At 35.9% G+C, this 26,235-nt stretch overlaps 3 protein-coding genes across 4 annotated transcripts; 1 reads left to right on the forward strand and 2 right to left on the reverse strand.

The window, feature by feature from the left end:
• Window positions 1-950: 950 nt before the first annotated feature.
• Window positions 951-6,352, reverse strand: ptges3l (prostaglandin E synthase 3 like). 2 transcript variants are annotated; one of them, XM_066666151.1, is made up of 8 exons: window positions 6,202-6,352; window positions 5,544-5,657; window positions 5,244-5,310; window positions 3,814-3,912; window positions 2,264-2,353; window positions 1,895-1,954; window positions 1,755-1,785; window positions 951-1,350 (listed from the first exon to the last, which is right to left on the reverse strand). In XM_066666151.1, the coding sequence occupies exons 1-7, from the start codon at window positions 6,228-6,230 to the stop codon at window positions 1,777-1,779; spliced, it is 468 nt and encodes a 155-aa protein (XP_066522248.1). In that variant the 5' UTR covers window positions 6,231-6,352; the 3' UTR covers window positions 951-1,350; window positions 1,755-1,776. The 2 variants fall into 2 exon arrangements, with proteins under 2 accessions (XP_066522248.1, XP_066522247.1); XM_066666150.1 differs by having other exon boundaries at window positions 951-1,659.
• Window positions 6,353-8,831: 2,479 nt separating this feature from the next.
• On the forward strand, window positions 8,832-22,416 carry kat7b (K(lysine) acetyltransferase 7b). Its single transcript, XM_066664784.1, has 14 exons — window positions 8,832-9,357; window positions 11,304-11,454; window positions 11,954-12,199; window positions 12,514-12,596; window positions 12,694-12,777; window positions 14,151-14,249; window positions 14,380-14,490; window positions 14,962-15,153; window positions 16,329-16,418; window positions 16,537-16,677; window positions 18,914-19,007; window positions 20,204-20,350; window positions 21,186-21,292; window positions 21,446-22,416. Exons 1-14 carry the CDS (start codon window positions 9,343-9,345, stop codon window positions 21,545-21,547), a joined length of 1,662 nt encoding a protein of 553 aa, XP_066520881.1. The 5' UTR covers window positions 8,832-9,342; the 3' UTR covers window positions 21,548-22,416.
• A 194-nt stretch (window positions 22,417-22,610) lies between these two features.
• Window positions 22,611-23,858, reverse strand: si:ch211-131k2.2 (protachykinin). The gene is made up of 6 exons (XM_066662918.1): window positions 23,745-23,858; window positions 23,302-23,398; window positions 23,081-23,113; window positions 22,890-22,943; window positions 22,733-22,807; window positions 22,611-22,648 (listed from the first exon to the last, which is right to left on the reverse strand). Exons 1-6 carry the CDS (start codon window positions 23,856-23,858, stop codon window positions 22,611-22,613), a joined length of 411 nt encoding a protein of 136 aa, XP_066519015.1.
• Between the last annotated feature and the right edge of the window lie 2,377 nt (window positions 23,859-26,235).

The raw sequence follows: 26,235 nt of genomic DNA on the forward strand, positions 1-26,235 counted from the left end.
TTATCAGTGTTTTTCTCTTTTGTGTGAAGCTTACGTGCTAAATGTGAACTGCACAAACCTGTTTTTTTCTATAAAACTAAAAACTACTAAAAAGATTATTGAGTCAGTCAAGAGATAAGATGTCAAGCTGAAGGTAGGTGTACTTATGATACTATATTATTGTAGCGTTGTGTTCAATTTACTGGTTCCTTCTGTACATTTTTCTGCTTTATTATAGTATAAATGACGAGGTCACATGATTACATGACAGTCAGCCTACAAGCCAGGTGGTGTTTTTCCTCCAGTTGTTCTATATTTATGCATTCTTTATTCAAGTCCCGCTCCGGGTGACTGTCTGTGAGAAGTTTGTTGTGTTCTCCCTGTATCTGCATGGGTTTCCTCCAGGTACTCCAGTTTCCTTCAACAGTCCAAAAACACACATTGGTAGGTGGACTGATGACTCAAAAAGTGTCCATAGGTGTGAGTGTATAGGCGGCACAGTGGCGCAGTCACACCGCTCCAGGGGCCTGGAGGTTGTGGGTTTGATTCCCACTCCGGGTGACTGTCTGTGAGGAGTTGGTGTGTTCTCTCCGTGTCTGCATGTGTTTCCTCCCACAGTCCAAAAACACATGTTAGTAGGTGGATTGGCGACTCAAAAGTGTCTGTAGGTGTGAGTGTGTGAGTGAACGTGTGTGTGTCTGTGTTGCCCTGTGAAGGACTGACGCCCCCTCCAGGGTGTGTTGCAGACTCACACCCAATGATTCTGGGTAGACACACCGCAACCCTGAATTGGATAAGCAGTAACAGACATTGAATGAATGATTGAATTAATATATATATATATATATATATATATATATATATATATATATATATATATATATATATATATATAATTGTATAAAATATATAATTACAACGCAAAACATATTCCAAGTTTTTATTTTTGGAGCATTTCTATTGGTCCGTTGCATGAAATTTTTAAATAAACATATGTAGAAATTAACCCCTCAAGTGCTGTTACATGGGCCTACAGATTAGTTTACTAACTACACATCTTAAATATTGCTGCGTAATAAAACCTTTTTTTTCATGCTCATAATTCGTCAGATAACAGTAGCAACATCTCTAGAGTATTGTTTCAGTCTATATCTAATGCAACATTATTGGAATTCAACATTCTTGGGTGAGAACAAGTCAAATGTGAGGTTAATGACTGATTTTGCTTGATTGCATTGACAATAAAAATCACAAGGTGCTACACAGTGATATCCTTGTCCAGAAGAGGAGGTCATCTTTGTGAACTGACATCATTATGAAAGAGCTTTTGAGCAATAGCAGGCCACACTTCACACTGCTGGATGCTGATCACTGCAGAGTTGGGACAATTTCAGATGTCAGGAAAATGTTTTTAATTACAATAAAGGTATGTTTTTTTCATATTATACAGTCATGTGGTGCTGAAAATACAATGTTTATATTAAAATGCAGCAAATTTATTTGGATTTTGCATAGTAGCTTATGTACACATAAATGATCATTTGACATTTACATTAAACAAAACAATTTTGAAAAAAAAAATACACTAAACTCATTTTTGAATATGTAAAAATTGAGAGTCAATAAAAGCAGTAGAAAACGATACATTAAAATCTTCCTTTTTTCCCCACTGAAGAAACACTTTTGGGAAGGAAAAAAAAAGGACTAGTAAGTTAAATTAATACATCATCAACAATACAAATATTTTAAACACATAACATAGTTTTCTGATTTACCTTGTCCAAATGTAATCATCTGTCAGTCACTCTGCAAAGATTAAGAATGCATTATCTCATATATGTTTAACATATGCTTTTGGAAATACATTTAAGTCTAAGTAACTGTTTTTATTTTTATTTTTTTGGGATATACGTACAAGATCATCAAGGTCATCCATAGATGGTGGCTCTCCTTTATTTTTAATATCTGTAAGCATCTGTTTCAAGAAATAAAATATACAAGGAATTATAAATAAATATGATCTAAAGTAAAGAAATTGTGTCTTGTATAAAATAATAAAGGTTCCAGTATGTGATGAAAACATTTAAACAATTGTTATGATAAAAGTTAAAGCTTTATCAATGTTTAAATCAATGTTTAAATCAATGTCAAAAAGGCAATAACAGTGTAATTGCAAAAAATGTATAAAATTGATCTGAAAATATTGGACATTTGACATAGTTATCATTCTCCAAAATCATTTAGGTGTTATTTCCTTTATTTGTGTTCTAAAGAATGCACTCACATCCATGTACTTCTCATACTCAGCCATGCCTTCCTCTTCTTCATGTTCCCAGTCTCTCCAGTTATCAAAGTCTACTGATAACCAAGCTGGCTGTGAAAGTGGGAATAATAATGATCAGTGTGTTCTTAAAAACCAAATAACACTTTGTATAATGGTTGGGTGGCTCATATGCAAATGTATAATATCCAATATATGTGCTGTAACTGCCATATCATTTAAGTTGGAATGGAATATTCAAATAAAATTTATATGAATATGAAGCTAACTTTAGATTTGTTATTATTTTGATTTATATTTTCCTTTTGGTCCTGTCTTATATAAAGCTGAGTGTACTTAGTGTTATTTTTATCAGGAACCTTATTCCCTTTCTACTAAAGAAAGTAAGTAGAAAAAATTACACCATTTGATATGTAGAAAGAAAGGTTGCAGAAGCCCTGCATGGTAAGATGGAAAAAAAATACAATTTGTAATATTTGCCATGAAAAAACTTTTTTTTTAAGTTTTCTTCCTCACTTTTTTCTACTATTCAGTTGCACAAGAAGGGTAACATATGAACATATGAATATATCTAACACTTAGAACCTGTAAAACCAATTTGTCCAGCAGACTTTTTTTTTGTCTTAACTTTCCAGGCATCAGTCAAAAAAAATTCTGGACAGCTAAATGCTAAGAATTAGTGTGCTGTATCAGCTTTGACCACAAAATGCAGCAGGGTTTGTTTTTTTTAGGCATCAGGTAAAAAAGTATTAAAGATGAATCTTAATTAACCACTAGGGAGCAGTCCACCTCAATAGCCGGCCACTGTACCACATGAGACAGGCGAGACGATTTAGTAATTCTTTATAATAAATTATGATTTTAATAGGGGTGGCACAGTGGAGCAGCAGGTAGTGTTGCAGTCACACAGCTCCAGGGACTGGAGGTTGTGGGTTCGATTCCGGCTCCGGGTGACTGTCTGTGAGGAGTGTGGTGTGTTCTCCCTGTGTCTGCGTGGGTTTCCTCCAGGTGCTCCGGTTTCCTCCCACGGTCCAAAAATACACGTTGGTAGGTGGATTGGCAACTCAAAAGTGTCTGTAGGTGTGAATGTGTGTGTTGTCCTGTGAAGGACTGGCGTCCCCTCCAGGGTTTTTTACAAAGAACCACTGCCCCTGGTTGGTCAAAATTGTGTAACGTGTTAAGTGTTAGCCAATTTTTGTTTTCATGTTACCCTTCTACATCTCTGTAGTAGAAAAAAAAGAGCAAAGTTTTTTTTTTGATGGCTAAAATTATATAGATGATGCTAGAAATATATTTTCAACTGTTTTTGGTGTGTTATACATGCAGAACCAATAACTAGTGTGGAACCTGGACTCAGGAATGCACTTTGACATTGTTTTTTCATCTTATACTTCAAGGCTTCCATGGAAGGTATAATATATTCATTACATAATTTCTGCCTCATTAGCTTGTGCTTCACTTTATTTTGAATTATTAGAATTCCATTCATGTCTTTAATATATTTCTACTGATATTTATCATAAAACTCCATAGGAAACTTAGTAAATAATTACCTTGGCTATATCTTTGGTGAGCCGAGGCCATGCCACATTTTCTTTCACTTTCCTTATCAAAAAATTAATGGTACGATCGCCTACCTTTTCTCTGCAGTCCTTAAACACAGAAACAAAGAAAATGTTCATGCAGGCACATAGCATTATGCTGTATTACCAACACTGGATAATAGCTTAGTAACATTTATTCTGGTAAACACATTATACTGCACATTTTACTTTTAGGACATCTACTTTTCCTGTTTCAAATCCCCCTATTTATGATTCATTTTTTCTGTTTCTGATTACTTTTGGTGTTACTCTCACTCTAGAGATATGTTACTTTATATCATGACCCTAAAAAAATACATAAAGCACTTAACTTCCCGTGCTGATCGATACACTAAAAACCTATTGCTGAAAAATTCATTACATAATGTACATATGTCTCTTTAGAATAGGTTGGCCAATACTGGCTAAGCCCCCTGAGGTCTATAAGGTCATCATGCATAAAGTAAGCAAAGGCTAGAGTTGTTAAAGGTGTAGAAAGCCCCCAGCACTCGATTGTGGAGCAATGGAACTCCCTGGAGTGATGGCACTCATTTAGTACCTTTGGGAAAATTTGGAGCCCTACACAAATAAATGCAACTCTACTTGATTTTTTCAGCCTTTATAATTTAATTGGATGTAATTCTAATGTATGCAAAATACATAAATACACTTGATTAAAGGAAAACTAGGTAAGATTTGGTATGTTTGCTCCTGGGCTCCACCTACATTTGCAGGGTTTAATTCACTTTTATAGCACTTTTCTGAAATCAAGGGGAAGGTGTAGGTTGGGTGGGGTGGTTTCCTACCCTCCTCCAAAAGTTATATAGTGCAAAGCCCAGGCTAGCATATAAAAAACCTCTTTTCTCCTTACAGGTCAGTGGAACGTCACACATTTTTTAATTTTGCAATTGCAAGATAAAAATACCATCTAGTGTCCCAATAATACCTAATTTCACTATTACTCTTGTAGATGCAATGAAACCCTAACAGCAATATTCCAGCAAATGTCCCTGTCAGTACCCTTGAATTGGCAAGGAATATTCCATAAGCAGGTGGCTTTAAACTTTTAGACATAGGCTCAATTTACCAGCTCTGCAGAATGCTGCAAAATGACCAAAAAGTAAAAATTGCTTAATTGTTGTCCTAAGTGTACTGTAGTATTAGTGGTTTATGTGACTTAAACACTATGGGGTGGCTTGCCAGACAGGGAGTAAGCATATTCCTAGACTATGTCCTTTTTTCAATGGAAAAATCACAGTGCCAAATGCTGTGTAGTTCAAGACTAGGATTAATCCCTGTCTGGGAAACCATTCCTAAAGCTTTTAACATAGTCTTTGGGTTATTACTATGATGAAACTGACAATAGTGCTTCAGCGAAGGCAGCAAAGGATACAACTTACATTTCTGTATACTCGATCATAAAATTCAATCTCATTGTAGATGTTGTTATCATCTGCATCTTTACAGCTGAAATACAAAACATGATTTGGTGTTAGGGAAACCAATTCCACACACAATAAGGATTTGAGCTAATTGATACTTTGCGGTATCAATAACAATCCTTGGACATGGCTCCTAATGCTTTATTCTGTAACCACATGTGTAACAAATTTAAAACTGTAAGTCTCTGTAAATCAACGAATCTGGAACAAGTCAAAGATTTAGATTTAAATATTTTCCACATAACCATAGTTTCTCACCTTAAAATCATTTTGGTGTCTTGAAAGTCCACCTGAACATCTTTTGGATTCTGAATGAGGGCGTTTATAGTAACATACTTCTTGCGGTCAAACCACACTGTTCTGGCTGGTTGACTGGGGAAAATTGAAAGAAAAATTAAAATTATGTGAAAACCATTAGTTGCAACACTGTTAAACTCTACTTAAAAACAGGCCATTTGTTCATATTCAGCTTCACACAAACTCGGGTCCAAGAAGGATTCACTCCCTCATGAGGAGGAAAACAAAAGAGACCAGTTGGACACACCACTGTCTCTGGAGCTTTTTGGAAAGAAGATTAAAGTAGTACAAACTTCAGTTCCTATGCTGGGAGATGTGGAATGTTCGAGAAACTTCCCTGCGCGTCTACAGTCACTCAGAACTATTCTGCTACACTTCTTCTCAAATATGCTTTTTATGTGTTTTTTTTTTTTATTATTTTATTTATTTATTTATTTTGGGGGAGTTTATGTGATACATTAATTTTACAGCAGTGCATTAACTAAGCACGAGGATGGATTTAAGATACTATGCACACACTCTGGATGTTGCTAAAAATCTTATGCTAAAAGCACATGGAAAAACACATTATTAGCATGCAATGTCTTTGCTTTAAAAGAAAAAACAGAGTTATACCTACCAGTTATCTGGCCTGACAATCTTTGGCATGCTGATTCTTCAGAGTGAAGGCCTTTGTAGGAAATTTTGTTTTGGTGTCTTTAATATGTGATTAAGTCCAGCTCTCAGAGTGTTGGTGGCCACTGGAGAGGGAGCTTGGTGTGTTAGCTTGTGTGGGGTAGTGGGGCTATTTTTAACATGGATGGTATCAGCTGTTCCTCACCCCTCCTCCTCTGCACTCCCATTTAAAGGCTAGCAAGGAACACTCTAGCAAAATGAAGTACTTACATTCTGGCACCTAGAAACCTTATTTGCTCTTATGGGTTGGAATGGAGAATCTACCAGAAGCTACTCAACATGGGGAATATATATATATATTCCTCATTTTATGGTATTACTTATATCTTTACCTAAATATTATTACCTAAAAGGCATAAGTGGGGTCAGACACTGATATTCAATGATTCAATCTGAATCACAAATAACACTCCAACTCGTTCAATAATGGAGCTACATTAGTCAAAATTCCAGTTTTTACTCAAGAGGTTAGCTCTGTGGAAAGCCACATTTAATCTTTTGCCCTGTTTTAGTTTATATGGCATTTACATGACCATAACATTTATAAGAATATCTGCCATAAACCTATGGGAGAATAAATGTTTCTTCTACAGATACCTTATGTAATGTATGTCACAGTTTACTATTTATACTCTAATAATACTGGATAATATAAGCTACGGGATGACACAATGGCTCTACAAATAGTGTTGGTGTTCTAGCTCCAGAATTCTGTTGTTCTGGGTTTGGTTCTCAGCTCAGGTCACTGTCTGTGAGGAGTGTTTATCCCCATGTTTGTGTGAGTCTCCCCTGGGTGCTTTCCACAGTCCAAAAGATTGGCTGATCAGCAATGTGAAACTGTCCAAAGGAGTGAGTGTGTGACTGGATGAGCAGGTGATGGCCTTCGATGGACAGGCGCCCAGGGGGTGTTCATGAAAGGTGGACAATGATTTCAGCTAGACTCCCAATCCACTGCAACCCTGAACAGAAGCTGAAACAGTGAATGAATGAATGTGTTACACTATTAGGCCTATATTATTGGCTGAATTAAAATACTGAATATAGAGCACCATCTATAGATGTGATTGTTTGATTGCTGTCTGCTCATATATTATTTGCATCAGTTTACAGAGATTAAAATTTCAAACCAGTCATCATTCTTTCATTTATATGTTAAAATTTTATTATAGGTAGATTTCATTGTATACTTCAAAGAATAGTTGTTGAATAAGTTGATGTCTTGATGGAGTGATACATGCAATGTAATGTAAGTTAATTCCCCAGAGTTTCTGATTATTTAAATTAACAGGTTAAATGGGTGCATTTTATTTGAAGACAAAAATATATAATAATAATAATAATAATAATAATAATAATAATAATAATAATTTTACCATTCACCATTTCACACCAAAACACCCTGGCCCCTTAAAGGTATTAAGTAGCATTTGTTATTTAGATGATGTAGCAATTTGAAATTATATAATTCTTCAAGGACACAAAAAAGACAAGCAATAAATTATTAGGCATGTTACCATATTTCAATAATTAGCATAGAATATCACTGAGGTTTTAAATAATGCTTTATAGTGATTGTATTAAGCAAATGTTGCAAAACTAAACAGAATGAAAGAGAGACTTGCAAAACTACATAAACAAACTAAATTTTAAGACAACAGACAACAAGTCAATTCTGGGGCATCCTACATTTTAACTTTTTTGTTGTTATTTATTCTGGATAATTTATTTATGAATCAAGGGATCCAAGCCAATACTATCAACTTGTTTTCAAGCTACGGGCAAATGTTTATGCCTAAGTGGACTTTAATGTGAAATTTAAAATTTAAAGAAATGAATGGACTAATGGGATATTTAACAATCCAAGGCCAAGGCAAAGGTACAGTAGGAGTAGTAGTTAATTTCAGCTTCACAAAACATACATGCATACATAGAAATAACAAAAAACAAGATTTAAATAAAAGAAGCATGCTGATTGAACAAATAATATTGACTGAAAAACTGTAAGCTAAAGCTTTATTTTTTTTTTTTCAAATTAATATATAATCAACTATAGTACTCAGAAATTGATATTTATACTCTATTTGCACATCATTGACCTTAATTATAACTTGATTTTAAATGTGTGAATTGCCATTTTTTAAAATTCAAATTAAATGACAACTTTAACATCAAACCATTTCTTTACAAATTTCAACTCCCTTTACACTGCATTCAGAAGCCGTTTCAAACAAAACCAGAAGAGTGTAAATTAGTTTCATCTGTAAATAATGCAATTTTTTTAAGATTTGGTCTTTGGTCTAAATAAATAATATATTATTGGGACAAATGTGCATTTACGAGCGTAGTATTTGCACTTTAAATCCTAACCCTCAAAATGTATTCAACAGAAGATACTGGAACACCTCTTGCCGGCTCTGGTGTTCAGAACGTCACTTCCTGCTAATATCAGCTGTTCGGGGCGGAGGGGTGAGTCTCGAATTGTTCCCTCTCTCCCTATCTAGCGCTCTGTGTAGGTCTTAGTATAATGACGCCTGGCCTTAAAACAACGCAGAAAATAAGCCGTTTAGGATTCTGCCACTTGTGCATTTTCGTGGGTCGTGCATGGCTTGAATTAAAGACCAATTTCATTAAAAACCAATTGTATTATAGGGGACTCAATGAGCCATTTGAAAGTATGTCTACATAGGCATATATACACATTGTATATTTGTGTGTATAAAAATAGCTAAAGAAAGCGTGAGTGAAATATACTACATTATAATGAGAGAAAGCAAAGGTATGACCATTTGAATATACCCAGGAAAGTACGAATCTCTACATAAACTTAAGTAAAGCAAAAACAAGTATTGGAACACGGACTGTTATTGGGATTCGGAACGTCATTTCCTGGCCCATTTACAATAGGAAGAAATGTGGCGCGAGTTGTTGTTCTGAGTTAGCTTAGCTGTGTCTTTTGAAGCCACGGACTGGGAAACGTCTATCTGAGACCTTTAAAAAGCGAATTCAAACATCAACAGCTGCATATCAAGGAAGGCTGTGTTATTTTACATCAACGACGGACGAGAATTAAGTGATTTTAGCCGATATGCCTCGCAGAAAGGTAAGGAAGAGAGTCTCTGGTAAACAGTTCTAGGGGAACCGTCTCATAGCAACCGGTATCAGGACATAGTCCCAAAAGGCAGAGCCATTTTTACAGTTTAGATGTAATTTAGTAATGTTCACTCTAGAGCATGTTTATGTAATCTGACATTACCCCTTCTCTGTCACATTAGCGGAGCTCTATGAGAGAGTAGCGTGCAGCTAGCAGCTGGCTAGATATAGAAACATTAACACAACTAAGGCTGCTTTAGATCTAAATAAATAAACAAACAAATCAGTAGGGAAGGAGAAAAACTGAGAATTTTATGTCAGATAAAAATAGTGATTCTAATACAGTTTTGTGACGTGCGTAGCTCTGTACATGACTGAATGAATAGCCCACAACCTACCGTTAGCTATCATTACCCCCCTCCCCCAGTATAAAAAATGAAGTAGCTATAGTTAAAGGAGCGCTTGACAAGTGCATTTAATTTTGTCTAGTGCAAATTAACAGTCAAATATAAAGACTGGTCTTATATTATTATTATATATACCCTATTTAGAAATCTATTTAGAAAAATGGTTATCATTCCTCTGCTTGGCCGCTTGAGGTCGCCTTGACTAATGCATAAATGCATTGGCTGGAATTCAGGATGCTCGGCCTCTGGTGGCTACGTTGGTGAACTACAACAACACTAATGGCGTTGACCGAAGTTATTGCCTGTTTAAATAAAGGGAACATATAACTAAGGGAATATATAACTAAAGCGAAGGTAGGGCATGGGGACTGGGGAACACAGGACACTAGGACCTAGAACATATGATCTTTTGTCGTTATGTGCAATATATATCTGGTGATCATAGGACTCTGGAAGCAGAGGAATGAATCTTAACTTAGTACTTGTTTGTATGGAAAAAATCGGGCACATCTGGTAAAATTGTGCATATTCTGTATTTCCTACATAAGAATTCTAAATTAATTCTGTAGCACATAAATGCAAGGGGGAAAGATGGAGGTAAAAAATAGAAGAAAAGATCATAAGTGAGCACATCTTCTACAGAGATGATAAATATTCTCATTAATGTCTATACAACTTTATCAAACGTAGCAAATAATTAGAATTTGTGCATGAAATATTGCAGAAAGTGTCACTACGAAATGCTAGTAAGAAAGTTGAGATGTGTTTTCTCAAACATTTAGAAGCATGACACACACACACACAGTCATTTTTATAAAATCACAAATTACTATTTTTTTCACCTTGAACAAACAAATCCTCCTTTTATCAGAAAATGTTTGTAATTTTTTACTTTTATTTGAATGTACTAGATTCTTCATGTTTCTAGGTTTTCCATTTAAATATGCACCACTTTATACGTTTACCTTTTGCAGAGCAATGCAGACATATGCCAATCACCATAAACTTTATTGATATTGGGAGGAAATATATTTTTTGTGTGTGTTTTAATGCCTGTGTGTCATATTTAAGCATAGATAATTTTTCTTTAGAACTGTTGTGTGGAAAAATACTGGTGGTGGCAGCAGAAGAGCTCATATTCTGCTTTTAGGAGTGAAGGTGCCAGCGAGGCGTCTGTGGAAAAGTCATTCTATAATGTTAATGCAGCCCTGGGTGTGTGAGTTTTATCCAGGAGGAGGCATGTAAAATATTGCAACTGTTGATAAACTCTTCAAATCCCAATAGGATTTTTAGAGTTTGAATGTACTGTAATACAGTGTTTTTATTTATTTTTTTTAATCAAGAGGAGTGACGTAAGTACAGTTAATTCTTACTGGTTCTTTAGCAGCACTGATGTCTTGGAAAGCCAAATAGCACCTGCCTGTCTAAAGAAACAAAAACGAAAAATGAATAATAATAAAAGAAATCTTTATGTAATTTGACAAAGGATGACAATCATTAGCTATTGACTGTATTTGTTTAATTATGTGCTCTTATTGTGTATTTCCAGAGGACAGCTGGGAGCAGCTCAGATGGCACAGCAGACTCTGATGACTCGGCTGAGCTGGAGAAAACAGATGGTGGTGGCCACACTGACTCCACCGTCCGCAGCAGCGCCCGACTGACCAGAGCCTCAGTCAGACTAAGCCAGAGCTCTCAGGGTAAAACATACAGACTGGTGTATATAAACATGTTTCTGCCACTTGGAAAATATGTGGTATATGTGTATAACATCGTGTTCTTTCTTAATATTATTTGTTATATTTGTGTAAGTCAGAATGATTAGATACTGAAAGAGTAAATCATACATGTTAAATGGCTGTACGTTTCATTAAACATTGAAATCAAGCTTAAAGAACATTAATACGTTTTGTGAATAATATTTACCAGTTGGACAAATATATGCTTTTAATTTCCTTTCCTCTAAATTACTGGCCAATGTGGAATGTTAATAATGAAATATGTGACTGTGGAAAAATGTGGGTGATAAATGAATTTAAACCACAGAGAACCATTTATTTTTGATGAAACTGATACAACTGAGTACGATAGTTAGCATCGGTGTAATATTTGAGGGTATACATTTGTAAATCTAAATATTAGGGAGTGAACATGTGTCATTTCTTTGTAAAGACACAAATCTAACTGTTCCTGATGTAGATGCCCCACCAGATGTGAGGCAGGTAGCCGAGAGAGATGAGTCTCCTCCCAGGACACCAACAGGGAATGCCCCCTCATCTGAATCAGATATCGACATCTCCAGCCCTAATGCATCCCATGATGAAGGTGCTGCCAAGGACCAAAAAGACTCTGGCAGTGATCCCTCTCACAGACCAAAACGACGCCGTTTCCATGAAAGCTACAATTTCAACATGAAGTGCCCCACACCTGGGTGCAATTCTCTTGGTAACTAACTACCTTGCAAATTAGTGGTTTAAAATGCAGTATTTTGAAACACCATTCAGAAGATTATGATTCACTTGCTTTGAATCTGGAATGTAATAATTGCTTGTAATAGATAATATTTAATTAACAATCCTGTGGCTAAAATAGAAAAATTCATATCATGCTGAAATTTAGAGATGTATGCACTGAATAATTTCCTTCAGCTTTTATAAATATTTAATCATAAATTTATATGTCAAAGATGTTTTCACATATTTAAGGTTGGAAGAGATTCAGTTAAATTTTCTCTCTGGTGATTTTTTTCTTCCCCCCAGGCCATTTAACTGGAAAACATGAAAGACACTTTTCTATATCTGGTTGTCCCCTCTACCATAATCTGTCAGCAGATGAGTGCAAGGTTTGCTTTAAGTTTTATGGTTTTAATAAAACTCCTCATCTCAAATCTCGTTTTGGTAGTGTTAGTTTTCACAAATGTTTTTTACCACTTTTTTAAGGTAAAAGCCACTGAGCGTGACAAACAAGAAGATGAACGTGGTCAAAATCAGAATGAGGAAAACAGGCATGCTACACGTCATCAGGTGCCTTATTTATTTATTTGTGAACAGGTTTATGCTATTTGTCATTGTTATATAAGTAATCTAAATGTGTTATCTTGTTGTTTTGGTGCTAAATGTGTGCTACACCAGTAATCATTTGCAAAACATAGAACTGCACACTGCACAATCCTGGTTTGTTTTAAGGAGAGGGTAAAATATTAGAGAAGCCCCTTTTCTGAAAATGCTCAAAATGGCCCTTTCACTATAAAGAGGGAAAATGACAAAAAAATAACAAGGATTAAATAGGTCTGAATGGTTAATAGAAATGCTGTTTGTTTCTTGGGCCGTCATGTGGTGTCAGTTGGCCATAAAATGCTGTTGTGGAGGAAAAATATTTGCAGACACGTTTATAATGGTTGTTTATGGGATTATGAATAGTAAAACGACTAAGGAATTCACCACAGTTTCTCCAAATGTTTTTGCTTTACAGTGAGCAGATCCAAGGGCAAAGTATAACAAAATACAGAATTGAAGTGGAGCAGTTACAAACTTGTCCTTAGTGGAACATTTAAATTAAGCCTTAGATACTTTACATGACTTTTAAATTGGGGGCAGATTTTAAATAGACTGGTATCTCACAATATATGACTGTTCTCTGTTGAATTTTACAGAGACTAGAAAAATGTCAGGCACACACTGCATCACTGGGGATAATACACTACACAACTCTAAACTCTCGACTTAAGTTTTCTAGATGAACAAGGCTTTACAACCCGCTGCAATTATTATTTGTGCTGCTATACGTGTAGGTCCACAAAAAAAAAAAAAACAGGTCCACCTTCTCTACACACTGCAGAGAGAGCTGGAGATAAGTGGAATAGTACATACTTGAGGCTACGTTCCCCCTTAAATGGTTCAGAAACATTAGCGGTAGAAGTAGTATGCCCAAAAGTGCTGCATTGTTTGCTTACTGTGCTCTGTTCTCATTGGCTGTTGAAGGGACGTATTCAGGCTTGAGTTGGTGAAGAGTTTACACTACGCTATTATGTCAGGTCAAAAAAAAAAAATCAAACAATCAAAACTGGAGTCTGAGCCACTTGACGTTCCCTCCAGCTGACAACTGCGACTGCACCAGAGTCTGCAGACTAGAGCTGAGCAGCACAGACTCGACCATACAAGAAATAAGGTTTAAAATCTGGGAAAAAGGTGTGTAGTGTAACCCCAGCTTTAGAAGAGTGTGTGCCTGAAGTACAACATTTTAAGGTGGAACATGGCATTCTTTTAAGAAGCGTAGATTCCAGAATGTATTTAAAATGTATGTCCCCCACCCCCCAGAATACAGCTAAACTGTATTCTGAATTTCAGCCAATATTTAAATTTTCCTTTCTATTATTTATGTGGATGTCTCATTATAGGCCCCTACAGCAAGACAGGTGAGGTATAAAGAGAAAGTTCAGGAGATGAGGAAGCGACGTGATGTTGGACTTACAAAGGAGCAGAAGGAAAAGTACATGGTATGACTTTTTAAAGTTATTTTTTAAAATATATAATTACTCATGATACTTCTAGACTGCAGTTAATGTTAGAAAATATCAGATTTTGGAGAAATTACTGTGTATAAATATGTTATTTATTCCATTTTAGGAGCATAGGCAGACTCATGGAACAACGAGAGAGCCACTCTTGGAAAACATCACAAGTGAATATGATCTTGAGCTGTTTAGAAAAGCCCAGGCAAGGGCTTCGGATGATCTGGTGAGAACCAATGATGGCTCCTTTTTTCCTTTTCATTTAGTTTGGACTGTTTTCTAACTGCAGTAATTTACAAAATGAACAGTAAAGCATTTTGTAACAGAACACTTTTGTTAAAACTCAAACCTTTGGCCTTTTTTATGAATAAAGTTATAACCATTACTATATAGCAACCGTTTATTTATCCTTAACTCCAGTTAAGGAAAATATATTACAGATGCATCGTGCCATGTCAGAACTTGGTAAAAATCATTCCTTAAGAAAACACCAGTGATGTTTTTGTTAAAAAGAGAATGCTTTCATTTTAGGCCCCTCTGACAGATAGCATAAACTGTTTACTCTGTGTAGTATAATGGCATTATATTTGTTTGTATTTTAGAGATTTCAGGATTTGAATAAGTGCTGGTGTGTTTGTGTGAACTTGGCTTATGTATTTTATATCTTTATGGTGTTCTGTGTGAATGCTTGGTTCAGGAGAAGCTACGCATGCAGGGCCAGATCACTGAGGGGAGTAACATGATAAAGACCATTCTATTTGGGCGCTATGAGTTGGACACTTGGTATCATTCTCCATATCCTGAAGAGTATGCCAGGCTTGGCCGTCTCTATGTCTGCGAGTTCTGCCTAAAGTACATGAAGAGCCAGACTATCCTACGCAGGCACATGGTAAAGACTTCATTGCTACACATAATACCTGATCTTAAAAAGCCACCATTAGAAAGTATTGAATATTGTTTCTGTTCGTATCTTATTTATTATTTATGTTTTAGCGGGTGGAGGGGCATTATATAAAATTTTAAAATGAACAGTGCAAGAATTCCCTGGAAGTAACCACGTTATAATCCAGTCATATACAGTGATACAGTGTAATTTCATGAAGATTAAACAATTTAGAACTGGTAGAGAAGGGGGTGAAGTGATTTCCTCAATTTGGCTTGGCCCCACCATGATGTGTTATGGCACTTTCCACTGCATGGAACCTACACAACTCTGCACGGCTCTTTTGCTTTTCCGCCGGCAAAATCTGGCAACCGGTAGGTTGTTAGTCCCAGCTCGTTCCAGATTTTAACCATGCTGAGCATGGGTACTAAATAGTGACGTGTAAACCCTGCAGAGCACTGATTGGCCAGAGAGACCTGTGAATCACCACAAATTACAGAGCTCATTCAAATCCAGTGAAAGTCAAACATGCAACTAGTAAAGCTGCTCTGTGCGAACTGACCTGTCCAAAAACAACAAAAACAACACGTGAATACACGATAAGTAAACAGCGCCTAATTTTACTGCCGCCTTGTTATGGTTTTCAAAGCCAGCAACTCCTGTTAGAGATGGGGTTTTACGACGTCACCGGCTCCATTTCGCGGAGGAGCCCTGCCGGTGGAAAAGTGACAAACTTTAAACATGTCGAGCCACACCCATGCGGTGGAAAAGCACCATTTGATACCAACGTGTTACCGTTCATAACTATTATCAGGTGTACCTGGCAACAGGTGGGTACCTAACATCTATGTTTGGCAACAAGAGTAAATAGTCTCTGAACAATTAAGTGGAGCTAGCAAATTCAGCCGCACTGAGAGGAAAGTTTCTTTAGAACAAAGATGGGTCTGGAAGAGTGAGTGATTACAGGTCACCTCTGTGACTGGTTTTTCAGTCACCTGCCAGACACTGTGCCATTGAAGTCATTTTGGCTCATTTTGTTGAAAATCACTGCTAGCGATTTCAGTTGATTATGTATAAACATCATAACACTATATATTATCCTCTATTATTAATATGTAACATTATTGTGTAGCATATAAAGGTTATGCTTCCCCATTGTAATCTTTTTGTGACCCATGCAGGCCAAATGTGTGTGGAAACACCCCCCTGGAGATGAGGTTTACAGGAAAGGAGCCATTTCCATTTTTGAGGTTGATGGGAAAAAGAACAAAGTAAGATCTCTCTGTTACTACAGCAGTAATAGTTTACTATTACAGTAAGTGAATATTTGAAAATATTCAGTTTCCTTCCATAACCAAAAAAAAAAATCCTTTTCTCTCCCCTTGGTAGATCTACTGCCAGAACTTATGTTTGTTGGCCAAGCTGTTTTTGGACCATAAGACACTGTACTACGATGTTGAGCCCTTTCTCTTTTATGTAATGATTGAGGCTGACAACACCGGCTGTCACCTCGTAGGATACTTCTCAAAGGTATGAAGGTTCTAGATATTATATCTATCAAGTTTTTTATTTATTTATTTATTTATTTATTTATTTATTTATTTATTTATTTATTTATTTGCCCATTCATGAAAAGCATTCATTCATTGGCATAAGGCAGGAACACACCCTGGAGGGGCGTCAGTCCTTCGCAGGATGACACACACTCTCACCTATGGACATTTAAATAGCCAGTTCATCTACCAACCATGGGAGGAAGCCAGAGCACCCGGAGGAACCCTGTGAGGACACAGGGAAAATATCCATGTAACACATGTTTAATAAAATTAATAATTATTCATTATATATTTTTCAATATTATTATTGAATAATTATTCAATATTATTGTTGTTTATATTAAGACTGGATTGAATATTTGTAATTGGTATGTTAGTATTTGACTTGAAAGATCCAAATATAGACTATATAGTAAAAGATTTTAAAGTTGATGTCTGCACATAGTGGGACAGCCCATCTTTATTCATCAATCTGTAAGTCCATAGTCATAATTTATTTAAACTAGAGTAAGTACAGGAGAATGGAAACCTACAGCCCATCTGTCTCTGTCTGTACAGACTTTTTTTTTTTTTTTTTTAGTCATAGACATGTCCATAAAATGCAAAATACTATAAAGGGTGTCATTAATATGCATGTATGTAGGTATTATTATTATTGATTTATTTATTATTATTATTATTTTTTTTTTTTTTAGATTTTTTTGTGAAGTGCAATTAAACAAGACTTTGATTTGTACATCCTCTTGAACCTTTGTGTAACTGAAAAATGTACCTAGAAAACATTCCCAGTTTATGGCTAATCAACTTAATTTTAAAAATACTAAAAATAAGTAATAATAATAATAATAATAATAATAATAATAATAATAATATAAAAATAGAATTTAATGCTTGCTACTCACTTAAAAAAAAAAATGGGACTGGCAAATGTTTAGTAAAAACTTTATATTTTGAGATTTTGTGCTGTGTTGATATTTAGTTAATTAGTGCAACATACTCAAACAGGCGATTCTAAAAACAACTGTTTAGAATGCGTTAGAATGGTGCTGTGTTGTTTGATCCTTGTTGTATTTTGTCAAAAACATTTCTCAGACATTTAATTAAGACCCCAGGAACTGTTAGCTTATGGAGCGGGGTGGAATCTGTCACTTGTAAATACAGTTAAAGGTTTGAAGCCAGACGTACACTATGTGATTACAGCCCAATTTTAAGCCCAATATGGTCGTAGCCAACTGGATTTCAGGATCAGCCTGAATTTTGGCTCGATGGGCTGATGTTTGAAAAGGGTAGCAACGTCCGATTAACTGCATAACTGAGCTCCGATTGACCATTCGGGTGGTCGGCTTGATTTCTGTCATGTCAGTTTTGGTCGCTTGTCTCACAGTGTGAGAGCAGTCTTGCGAGCTGATTTCTCAACGTCACAACCTGTTTTCCCAAAGGTTTTGCAGATGTACTCCATAAGTAAAAGGTGTCAACAAACAGTGGCACAAAGGCAGCACGTTGTGTAGACTGAGTACTTGAAAGCTAGGTTAGTGGAGTTTTGGCAGCAGCATTCTTGCTTATATGATCTGGATGTCATCAACCTCCTACCATGACAGGCATGCACGTAAAAATGATGGCAGGAAATAGTCAGTGTTTTTAAGTTGCCTGGTAAGTTTTGCTGTTTTTAGTTGTGCTTTGCTGATGTTATCAACACCGCGCGTTTCTATAAGCATTTGTCTCTCTCGCTATGTGTGAATATGTGTTTGTGTGTGTGTGCTTGAGTTTGATACACAGCACGCCAAGAATGTATGCAGACAGAACTGTTCTCAACCTGCAGCGTAAGCACCCACGTCGCATCAGATTAGTCGGATGTCCTTCGTTCATACAGTTAGAGCATGTAACTCGCAGGCGTTATCCGTACATAAACGATTCAAACGTGTAGTGTGAGCTGTCACCAACACACACAACTTTCAAAATCATATAGTGTATATCTGGCTTAAGAGAAGTAACAAATCATAGCTTCTTTTTTTGATTGCATTTTATTTTGTAGAAATTATTATTTATATCATTGCTATTAAGAATGCCATTGAGCACAACATGTTATAACCCAGCTGAAAACACTTGCTCTTTGAGGCAGTCCTATAATATAAACATTGTATGTGAATGTTTAATGTATGAAAACAACTTGTTTCCTTCTGGTTTAAAACTTCCTTTGGTTTGTTTCTCAGGAGAAGAACTCTTTCTTGAACTACAATGTCTCGTGCATTCTCACCATGCCACAGTATATGAGGCAGGGCTATGGCAAGATGCTGATTGATTTCAGTAAGTGGTTACTTTCCACCACCAGTTGCAATAGGATTTAATTTCCATGTAATTTCAGAGGACTTCTGTGCTAGGTGCACCTGCTTTTTTTCACCTGCTCAACAATTTTTAGAGGGTTTGAAGGTCTACAAACAGCTCATACTAGACTCACCCTGGTCCTTTGTGTATCTAATTTATTCCTTTAGTTTGTAGAGGAATTAATTAGAGAATATACTTTATACTTCTGTCACTCAGTTCTTGAAATCTCTAATTATTTTGCTATAACTATGCATTTTTGTTTTAAATTCATATCTTCTATTATAATTTTATTATTATTATTATATTGATTCCAATTATTTCGTTCCGCGAACAATGTAACATTATTACGAAGAAAACAAGCAACTACAGACATTGCATGGAGGCTTCACTTGCGAAGTCATACACGGGCCGCTGGGTGAACTCCTCAAAGGCACTACGTGACAAATCCTGTGACTGGTCCACTCGCAAAACAAAACTGAAGAAAGTATCTGAGCTTGTACGCTCACAAAGTATCTTTATTGCTTTGTGCATTGCTGGCAAACTTCATCTCACAGGAAATATTCTGAGCACTTAGGTCTCCACATATTTTTGCCTGAAAACGTTTTCTCTGTAACAGGTGAAGCCAGAAAACACCATTGTTTATTTGCCTTTTACACAGCTGACATTTCATAAAATTTATGCAGTTTGGGGGAAAACAAAGCCATACTTCTTGTCTAGAAAAGAAGATCAATTTTAGTTTTACAAAGATTTTTTAGTGCTCTTGGCCCACTGACATGTTTTAATTTTTAATAGTAATAAACTGACACATCACTCTGCATACACTCATGCCTAATTACTATTTAGAAATATTTTTCCCCTAATATGTTAAATTTTACAAACATTTTTAGGTACAAACGCCATTTATATGACCAGAGGAGGATAGGTCACCCCTTGCATTTCATGTCAAAATTTAACAGAATTCTGTGAAGCTGCTTTGTGGCAACATTCATTGTAAAAAGCGCTATACAAATGCATCCTTGTAAAGCATGTGTAAAGTTTTGGCCACTGAATTCTAACAGGCCATGAAAATTAAGGTGGTGTTATGTCATTATTATATTGAGCACAAATTTATTCTTAACATGTAATTTTAGAGTTTTTTTCCAAACTGTTTTAAATTAAATGCCTCTATTTTCTCGTAGGTTACTTGTTGTCCAAAGTGGAGGAAAAGGTTGGATCTCCCGAAAGGCCTCTCTCTGACCTGGGACTCATAAGCTACCGCAGCTACTGGAAGGAAGTACTCCTGCGCTATATGTACAACTTTCAAGGCAAAGAGATTTCCATCAAAGGTGAGTGCTACAATGTGAATGAGAGGTTGTGTGCTGCTATGGGCACTCTTCTGTGGGAAATCATGTCAGGTCCACGTTCGCTGTTTAAGTCCGTTCACCCTATTATGCACAAGATACGTGTGACTAGTTTTGAAAAGAATGCACACAGTTATTAACAGTACCTTTCACACCAAGTGCTAAATTGATGGGCTGCGACTTTGAAAAATTTCTGCATTGTAAAAATCAGATTGATTAATCAGAGCTCTGTCATCAAGGAGGAATTTGTACAAAAGGCAAAAATTATTTATTTTTTGTTCACACATGTCACCAGTCCATCACAGGGCTTCACACACTCACACCTAGGGACATTTTCAAGTAGCCAGTCCACCTACCAATGTGTGTTTTTTGGAATGTGGGTGGGGGGTAACCAAAACAACCAGAGGAAACCCTCTCGTACACAAGGAAAAAACATAAAACTCCTCACAGATAGTCACCTGGAGTGGGGCTCGAACCCACAAAGCCCAGGACCCCAGAGCTGTGTAACATCTAGTGAATCCTAGTTGGACATTTTCTGGATTATTTATAATTTTCTGGATTTTTATATTTAAATAAAAGCAAATAACAAACAACCAAACCCCAAAATCCTAAAGAGAATTAAACTAGCTAGAGTGTTACAGACTAGTAAGAACTCTCTAAGCTACATGAATTTATCATTTAATATGTGGATTTAAAAATGGAGGAAGGAAAGCCCGCTAATGGTAAGGAAAAATTCAGGAACACCCCTAAAATGATTGTTCTGTTAGTGCTTCTGTCATCTCTGAGTGCTGCAATTTCAGTCGTATGCCCCTTTGTTCAGAAATCAGCCAAGAGACTGCAGTGAACCCCGTGGACATCGTGAGCACTCTGCAATCACTACAAATGCTGAAGTACTGGAAGGGGAAACATCTGGTTTTAAAGAGACAGGTACAGCGGCAGTATTTTCTGCTTTTTACCAACATATCGAACCTTATACTTATCGTTTCACCTGTAAAATATGGGTATAGTACACACCCCCTCCCTTTTTCCTTCCTCACTGATGATGATATTGACGTTTTTTCCTGATATGTGGTCTTACAGGACCTCATTGATGAGTGGAAAGCCAAAGAGACCAAACGAGGGACCAACAACAAGGCTATTGATCCCAGTTCACTGAAATGGACTCCCCCCAAAGGAACATGAACATAATTTTTCACCCATTTCGTCCTTTTACAATTTTCCAATTCAGTGTCTTTTGAATGAATTTTCAGCCTTCAGTGTTATTTTGGTCTCTGCATAGACTTTGTGCTTCTATCTCTTTAGTGTTCTTTTATACAGCTGTATTTATTTACTGATGACCTTTTTTTGAGGATGCATTTCTAAATTGGGCATGCGTTTTCATTTCTTACGAAGGTTTAGGAAATGTCGGAAGCAGGATTCTGCACTGCGAAAAAAAAACAAAAAATATCTTAGCAGTTGTCGTTATAGCTTTGTAAAAATGTGAAATTGTTTAACATAACTATATTTGTATGCATCTTTTAAGTAATTCTCTCGAAAGAAAATGTTTTATTCCATGTGTAGATAATTGTGCATGAATTCAATTTTTTTTCAGTATTTCTCAAAGCAAGTAATTGTCTGCAAATGGAATTCGACATTAGATAAAATGACTTAAATGGTTTGTTTGTAGAAATGGGTCAAATTATATTTTATATTTTTCAGTAACCATCTCAGTGAAAAAGATTTTTTTTGTTTTGTTTTTTTTTCCTCCCCCCTTCCCCACTTATCAAAATATTTTGTTTGTTCTTTTAGTTTTTTGCAGTGTAAAAGACCACAGAAATGCACAGTTACTTGCTTCCATACTCAGTTTACTTTATAAGGGTTTAAAAACGATCAGATAAATTGAATCAGGGGTGTTAAATCACAAAAGACACAAGATTGTTGTGATTCAGTCATTCCGGAATGGAGCGTGACAGAAGTAATGGTTATGTCAACATGTCGGCTCTAAATTTCCTTTACTCAGTTTTTTTTTTTTTTGATAACATTGAAATTGTTCTCAAATAAATAAAAAAAGTACATTTTTGGATCAGCTTTCTGTTTGGTAGCTTCTGTTAAATTGCATTTTAATTTTGCATTCAAGTTAACCTCATAACATTTAATTTTTAGTCTGAAAACAGGCTGAGATAAGGCTTAACTTTAGGAAAGGAAAAAGTTCACTTTCTTCCTACTAAAATCCGAGGATGTTCCTCAAACAATATCTTAACCATGTTCAGTAAAACTGAAGGTTGTCCCATTCCTCTTGCAGATCTGCCACAAGAAAAAAGTTAAAAATATTAGCATATTTACATTTGTTTACCATTTTTAAGTTAACAATTCATTAAAATGGAGCACCTGATTGCTTGTTTGATTCCATTGCTGCATTGATGGCTGTACTTTTCTCAGCTGGGATTATAACAAGTACATTTGCTAATTAGTTTATAAGGTTTTGGCAGTAAAGAACTGAAAGGGTACATAATTTAGATAACTATAAACCTAAATAAATGATTACCTCCCATTAAAGCTCTCCTACCCATAAGTCCGACAAACATCTCCCCTTTATTTCCTATAATCAGAGTAAGAAATTACCATTAAATAAGAAACATGTGATTGATCTAATGGAGAATAATACCTAATAATCAGATGAGACTAAAAATGTTCATAGTTTTAAGGAAGTTAATGATGTTTCTGTTCACTACTTACTTTTTCGATCCATTCTTGTAGGCTGGGACATATCTAGGGAAGTAAAGATGGGGTATATAAAATTCCAAATGCTGTTTTTGTGTGCTAGTTTCTTGATTTTTCTAAAACTGGTTGTGTATATCTCTTTCCTTCTCCAGTAAAGTTACGTTTTAGAGATACAAGCAGCTGTAATATGTTATAAATTTACTCCTCATCTAGTTATCAACGGAACCCATTCTCACCAGAACGCTTTCCCATAAGTCCGTAAAACTGGTGTGCTTTGGATCTCTTGATTAGACTTTCCACTTCACTTGCCAGTCTCTCCTCAAAAGGTTCATCCTTTTATTAAAATGCAGTCATTTTAGAATTTTTATTTTCTAAACATATACCTTTTATTTAATGGTATTAAAGTCACAATAGTCATTATATCTTTTTTCCTCTGTATTTCTTTTAATCCAACAGTCATAAAAGAGCACTTAAACTTTGAAATGTATAACCCGCATTGTGATATATATGATTTTCATACCCCAGTATTGTTTTGGGTCATTTGTAATACGATCATTATCATTTATTATTTCCCCATTGTGACTTTAATATTTGAATCAAAATGGACATGGCTGTTACATTGTTTTGAATGTATTCAGATAGACACATATTTACACAAATATATTTAATATACACATACCTGCCAGTTCTTGGAAACCCAGTTCTCCTTGTCAACAGTAAAAGATAATCCATGAATACTGCATGCAAGCGCAATCATGGTGATAATTACAGCTAGCAATTTCCTAATTTCCATTACTGAGAAGATAAGCAAAATAAAATCTGACAAAACAAGACTCCAATGTCAAAAATTAAGTTTTTTAAAATGAAATCAGCTGATAGTATGTTGATTTATTTATTTTCAGATGGTGCAAAGATGTAGCGCAATCTGCAGTCCTGGTCTGGTCCTTGGTGTACTGCTGGGTGCATTTATACACATACACTACTGCTAGTCCCCTCCCAGCTGTACAACACCAAAATGGCCCTCATTGCCACCTTCCCCTTGCTGTGATGTGAATCATTTTAATGAAATTGACTACCCCTTCTGTTGAGTGATCTACATCAGAATGATAAAGTTTGCGATGGCTCTTGTTTTTCATCAGTTTGACGTCATAATTTAATAAGCCTCTGATGTATTCAGTGAAGATAAATGACACAAGTCTTTGACCTTTTGGTATAGTCATAGTTTACATTATTGTCATCTGTCATTTCTATATTTCTTTCTCCTCTGTGTAGAATTGTTTATTTAGTACTTTGAGGGAAATCCACAATTTCAATGTAGAACATAGATAAAACAAATCTTAAAAATATCTGAAAATGTAAGATTTTGAAATAACTGTGGCATTTAAGTCTTCTTTGCAAATAATTTCACACAGCTAAATTGTAGCTGAATGTAATTTCCCTCATTTTACTAAAATTTCCATTGCATTACCAGAAACAGAAGACATCATAGAAGTGTTTGTGTTCAGTTGTATTCACTGACCAAATATTGACTTCCTGAACCATCCGCCATATCTTATTTATAAACCCTTTGATCTTTCTGAGTTTGAGTCCATATAAATTGATGAGGTTAAACCAGTTATACTTGTTACTACTGGTGGTCACCTTTCATGATAAGACTTGGTAAATAATTCCTTATGTTTTAGTTGACCTATGGAGTCTCTAAATTGTAAGGGGCAAGTCTGTAATCTGTGTTTTTGACTTCATAGAATTAATTTTATTTTGGCACTATAGCTTCTGAGCAACATCATGCATTTGTTCATTCTCCCGCTCTTGCAGCATATATATATATACGCGCTCAATGGACATTTTGGAGTGGTGGGGGTTATTCTACCTCAAGGTTTTTAACTTAGTGGTTTGCATTTTATGAGCCCCCATAATTCAACAGTCTAAACATGCTGGAGGATGTCTCTCCGAATATCTGGAAAAGTTATCTGATTTAATTTCCCCCCCCCCCTGAAAACCAAAAATGGCCTCTCTCTGTTTGTGTTAGCCCCATTCGAATTAAATGAGATTCTCAGGTGGTTATCTGTAATAAAAATGTTGATATGCCTCCTTTGTGGCAAAACTCTCACAGGCAATGAAGACCTTGAGGACAAATTTCTAGTTCCTGAATTATATTGTGATGTCACATGATCACGAGCAGAGTTCTAGTTTTGTCCTTCTTCTGATAACGTTTTTCCAAGGTAAAGTCTAAAGAAAATTTAACACCTACACCAAGTAACTGGTTCAGTAACTTCCATTTGCTTATTGTTGTAGGGAAATGGAGGCTCCGAGGCTAAATATGGTACGTAGCAGTGCCCAAACTATGGCAAGAACAGCCTGTTAAAATAGAGATTTGCATCTGGACAGAATTATCTTTTCAGACGACCACTGAGTTCAATGAAAACTGTAGGTAATTGAGCTAGTAATATTTGAGTACATCGAGAAAAACGCAGACATGGTTGATTCGGATGGAAATAAAACTACAGAGGACCCTCCATAAAAAGGGTATTACCCTAAGACCCAATGGAAATTTTATTCCGTTTGGGCAGGGCTTTTTTCTTTTGTCATTTCTGTGATAAAAATCATTTAACCATGTGTATTTTGAACCGCTGTGGACAGCTGATCATTTAACATTTCTTCTGAAAGAGTTGTAGTAATATGGCACTTTTCCAGTACCTCTGCGCTTTTGAGAAGATTTACACTACTTTTTTGGAGCATTACACTGAGGGGAGTTGATGGCATCCCTTTACATATAGATGTAATGTAGTGCCTTCACTCCACTAACATATCATTACATATTGATACACTCCTGTGTCAGCAGTGAGTACACATTAAAGTAGTGGAACTGACCAATTAGAAGATTTCCACAACTTTCGCACATTTGTTTGCTTGCATTTATTTATGCAGCTTTATTTGTGATGGGTCCAATGGCATAGACCGGCCTCTTTTGCCTGTTTTTTTTCCCCTCTGCTCCGTGATAATATGACAATGTAAGAGAACTGACAATTGGTTTGTTGTGCAGTTAATTTCCAAACCATGTTATTCATAGCTACAGACGATTTTAGTCTGATGTTGGGCTCATTTCGTTAGCAAACTTGACTTGACACGTTTCTTTTAAAAAATAGCTCCTTATGTCCACCTTCTTCTTT

This window comes from Hoplias malabaricus, chromosome 3, assembly GCF_029633855.1.
Source record: "Hoplias malabaricus isolate fHopMal1 chromosome 3, fHopMal1.hap1, whole genome shotgun sequence".
In the NCBI taxonomy this organism is placed as follows: Eukaryota; Metazoa; Chordata; class Actinopteri; order Characiformes; family Erythrinidae; genus Hoplias; species Hoplias malabaricus.

Coding starts and splice junctions, on each gene's coding strand:
- si:ch211-131k2.2 (XM_066662918.1), bottom strand. CDS start 23,858: ATGGAAATTAGGAAATTGCTAGCTGTAATTATCACCATGATTGCGCTT. Junction 22,944..23,080: donor TACAAGAATGGATCGAAAAA/GTAAGTAGTGAA, acceptor CTCTGATTATAG/GAAATAAAGGGGAGATGTTT. Junction 22,649..22,732: donor GGAATCAAACAAGCAATCAG/GTGCTCCATTTT, acceptor TTCTTGTGGCAG/ATCTGCAAGAGGAATGGGAC.
- kat7b (XM_066664784.1), top strand. Junction 20,351..21,185: donor CAAAGAGATTTCCATCAAAG/GTGAGTGCTACA, acceptor CCCTTTGTTCAG/AAATCAGCCAAGAGACTGCA. Junction 21,293..21,445: donor ATCTGGTTTTAAAGAGACAG/GTACAGCGGCAG, acceptor GTGGTCTTACAG/GACCTCATTGATGAGTGGAA.
- ptges3l (XM_066666151.1), bottom strand. CDS start 6,230: ATGCCAAAGATTGTCAGGCCAGATAACTG. Junction 5,658..6,201: donor ATTGTCAGGCCAGATAACTG/GTAGGTATAACT, acceptor AATTTTCCCCAG/TCAACCAGCCAGAACAGTGT. Junction 2,354..3,813: donor TCACCAAAGATATAGCCAAG/GTAATTATTTAC, acceptor CCACTTTCACAG/CCAGCTTGGTTATCAGTAGA.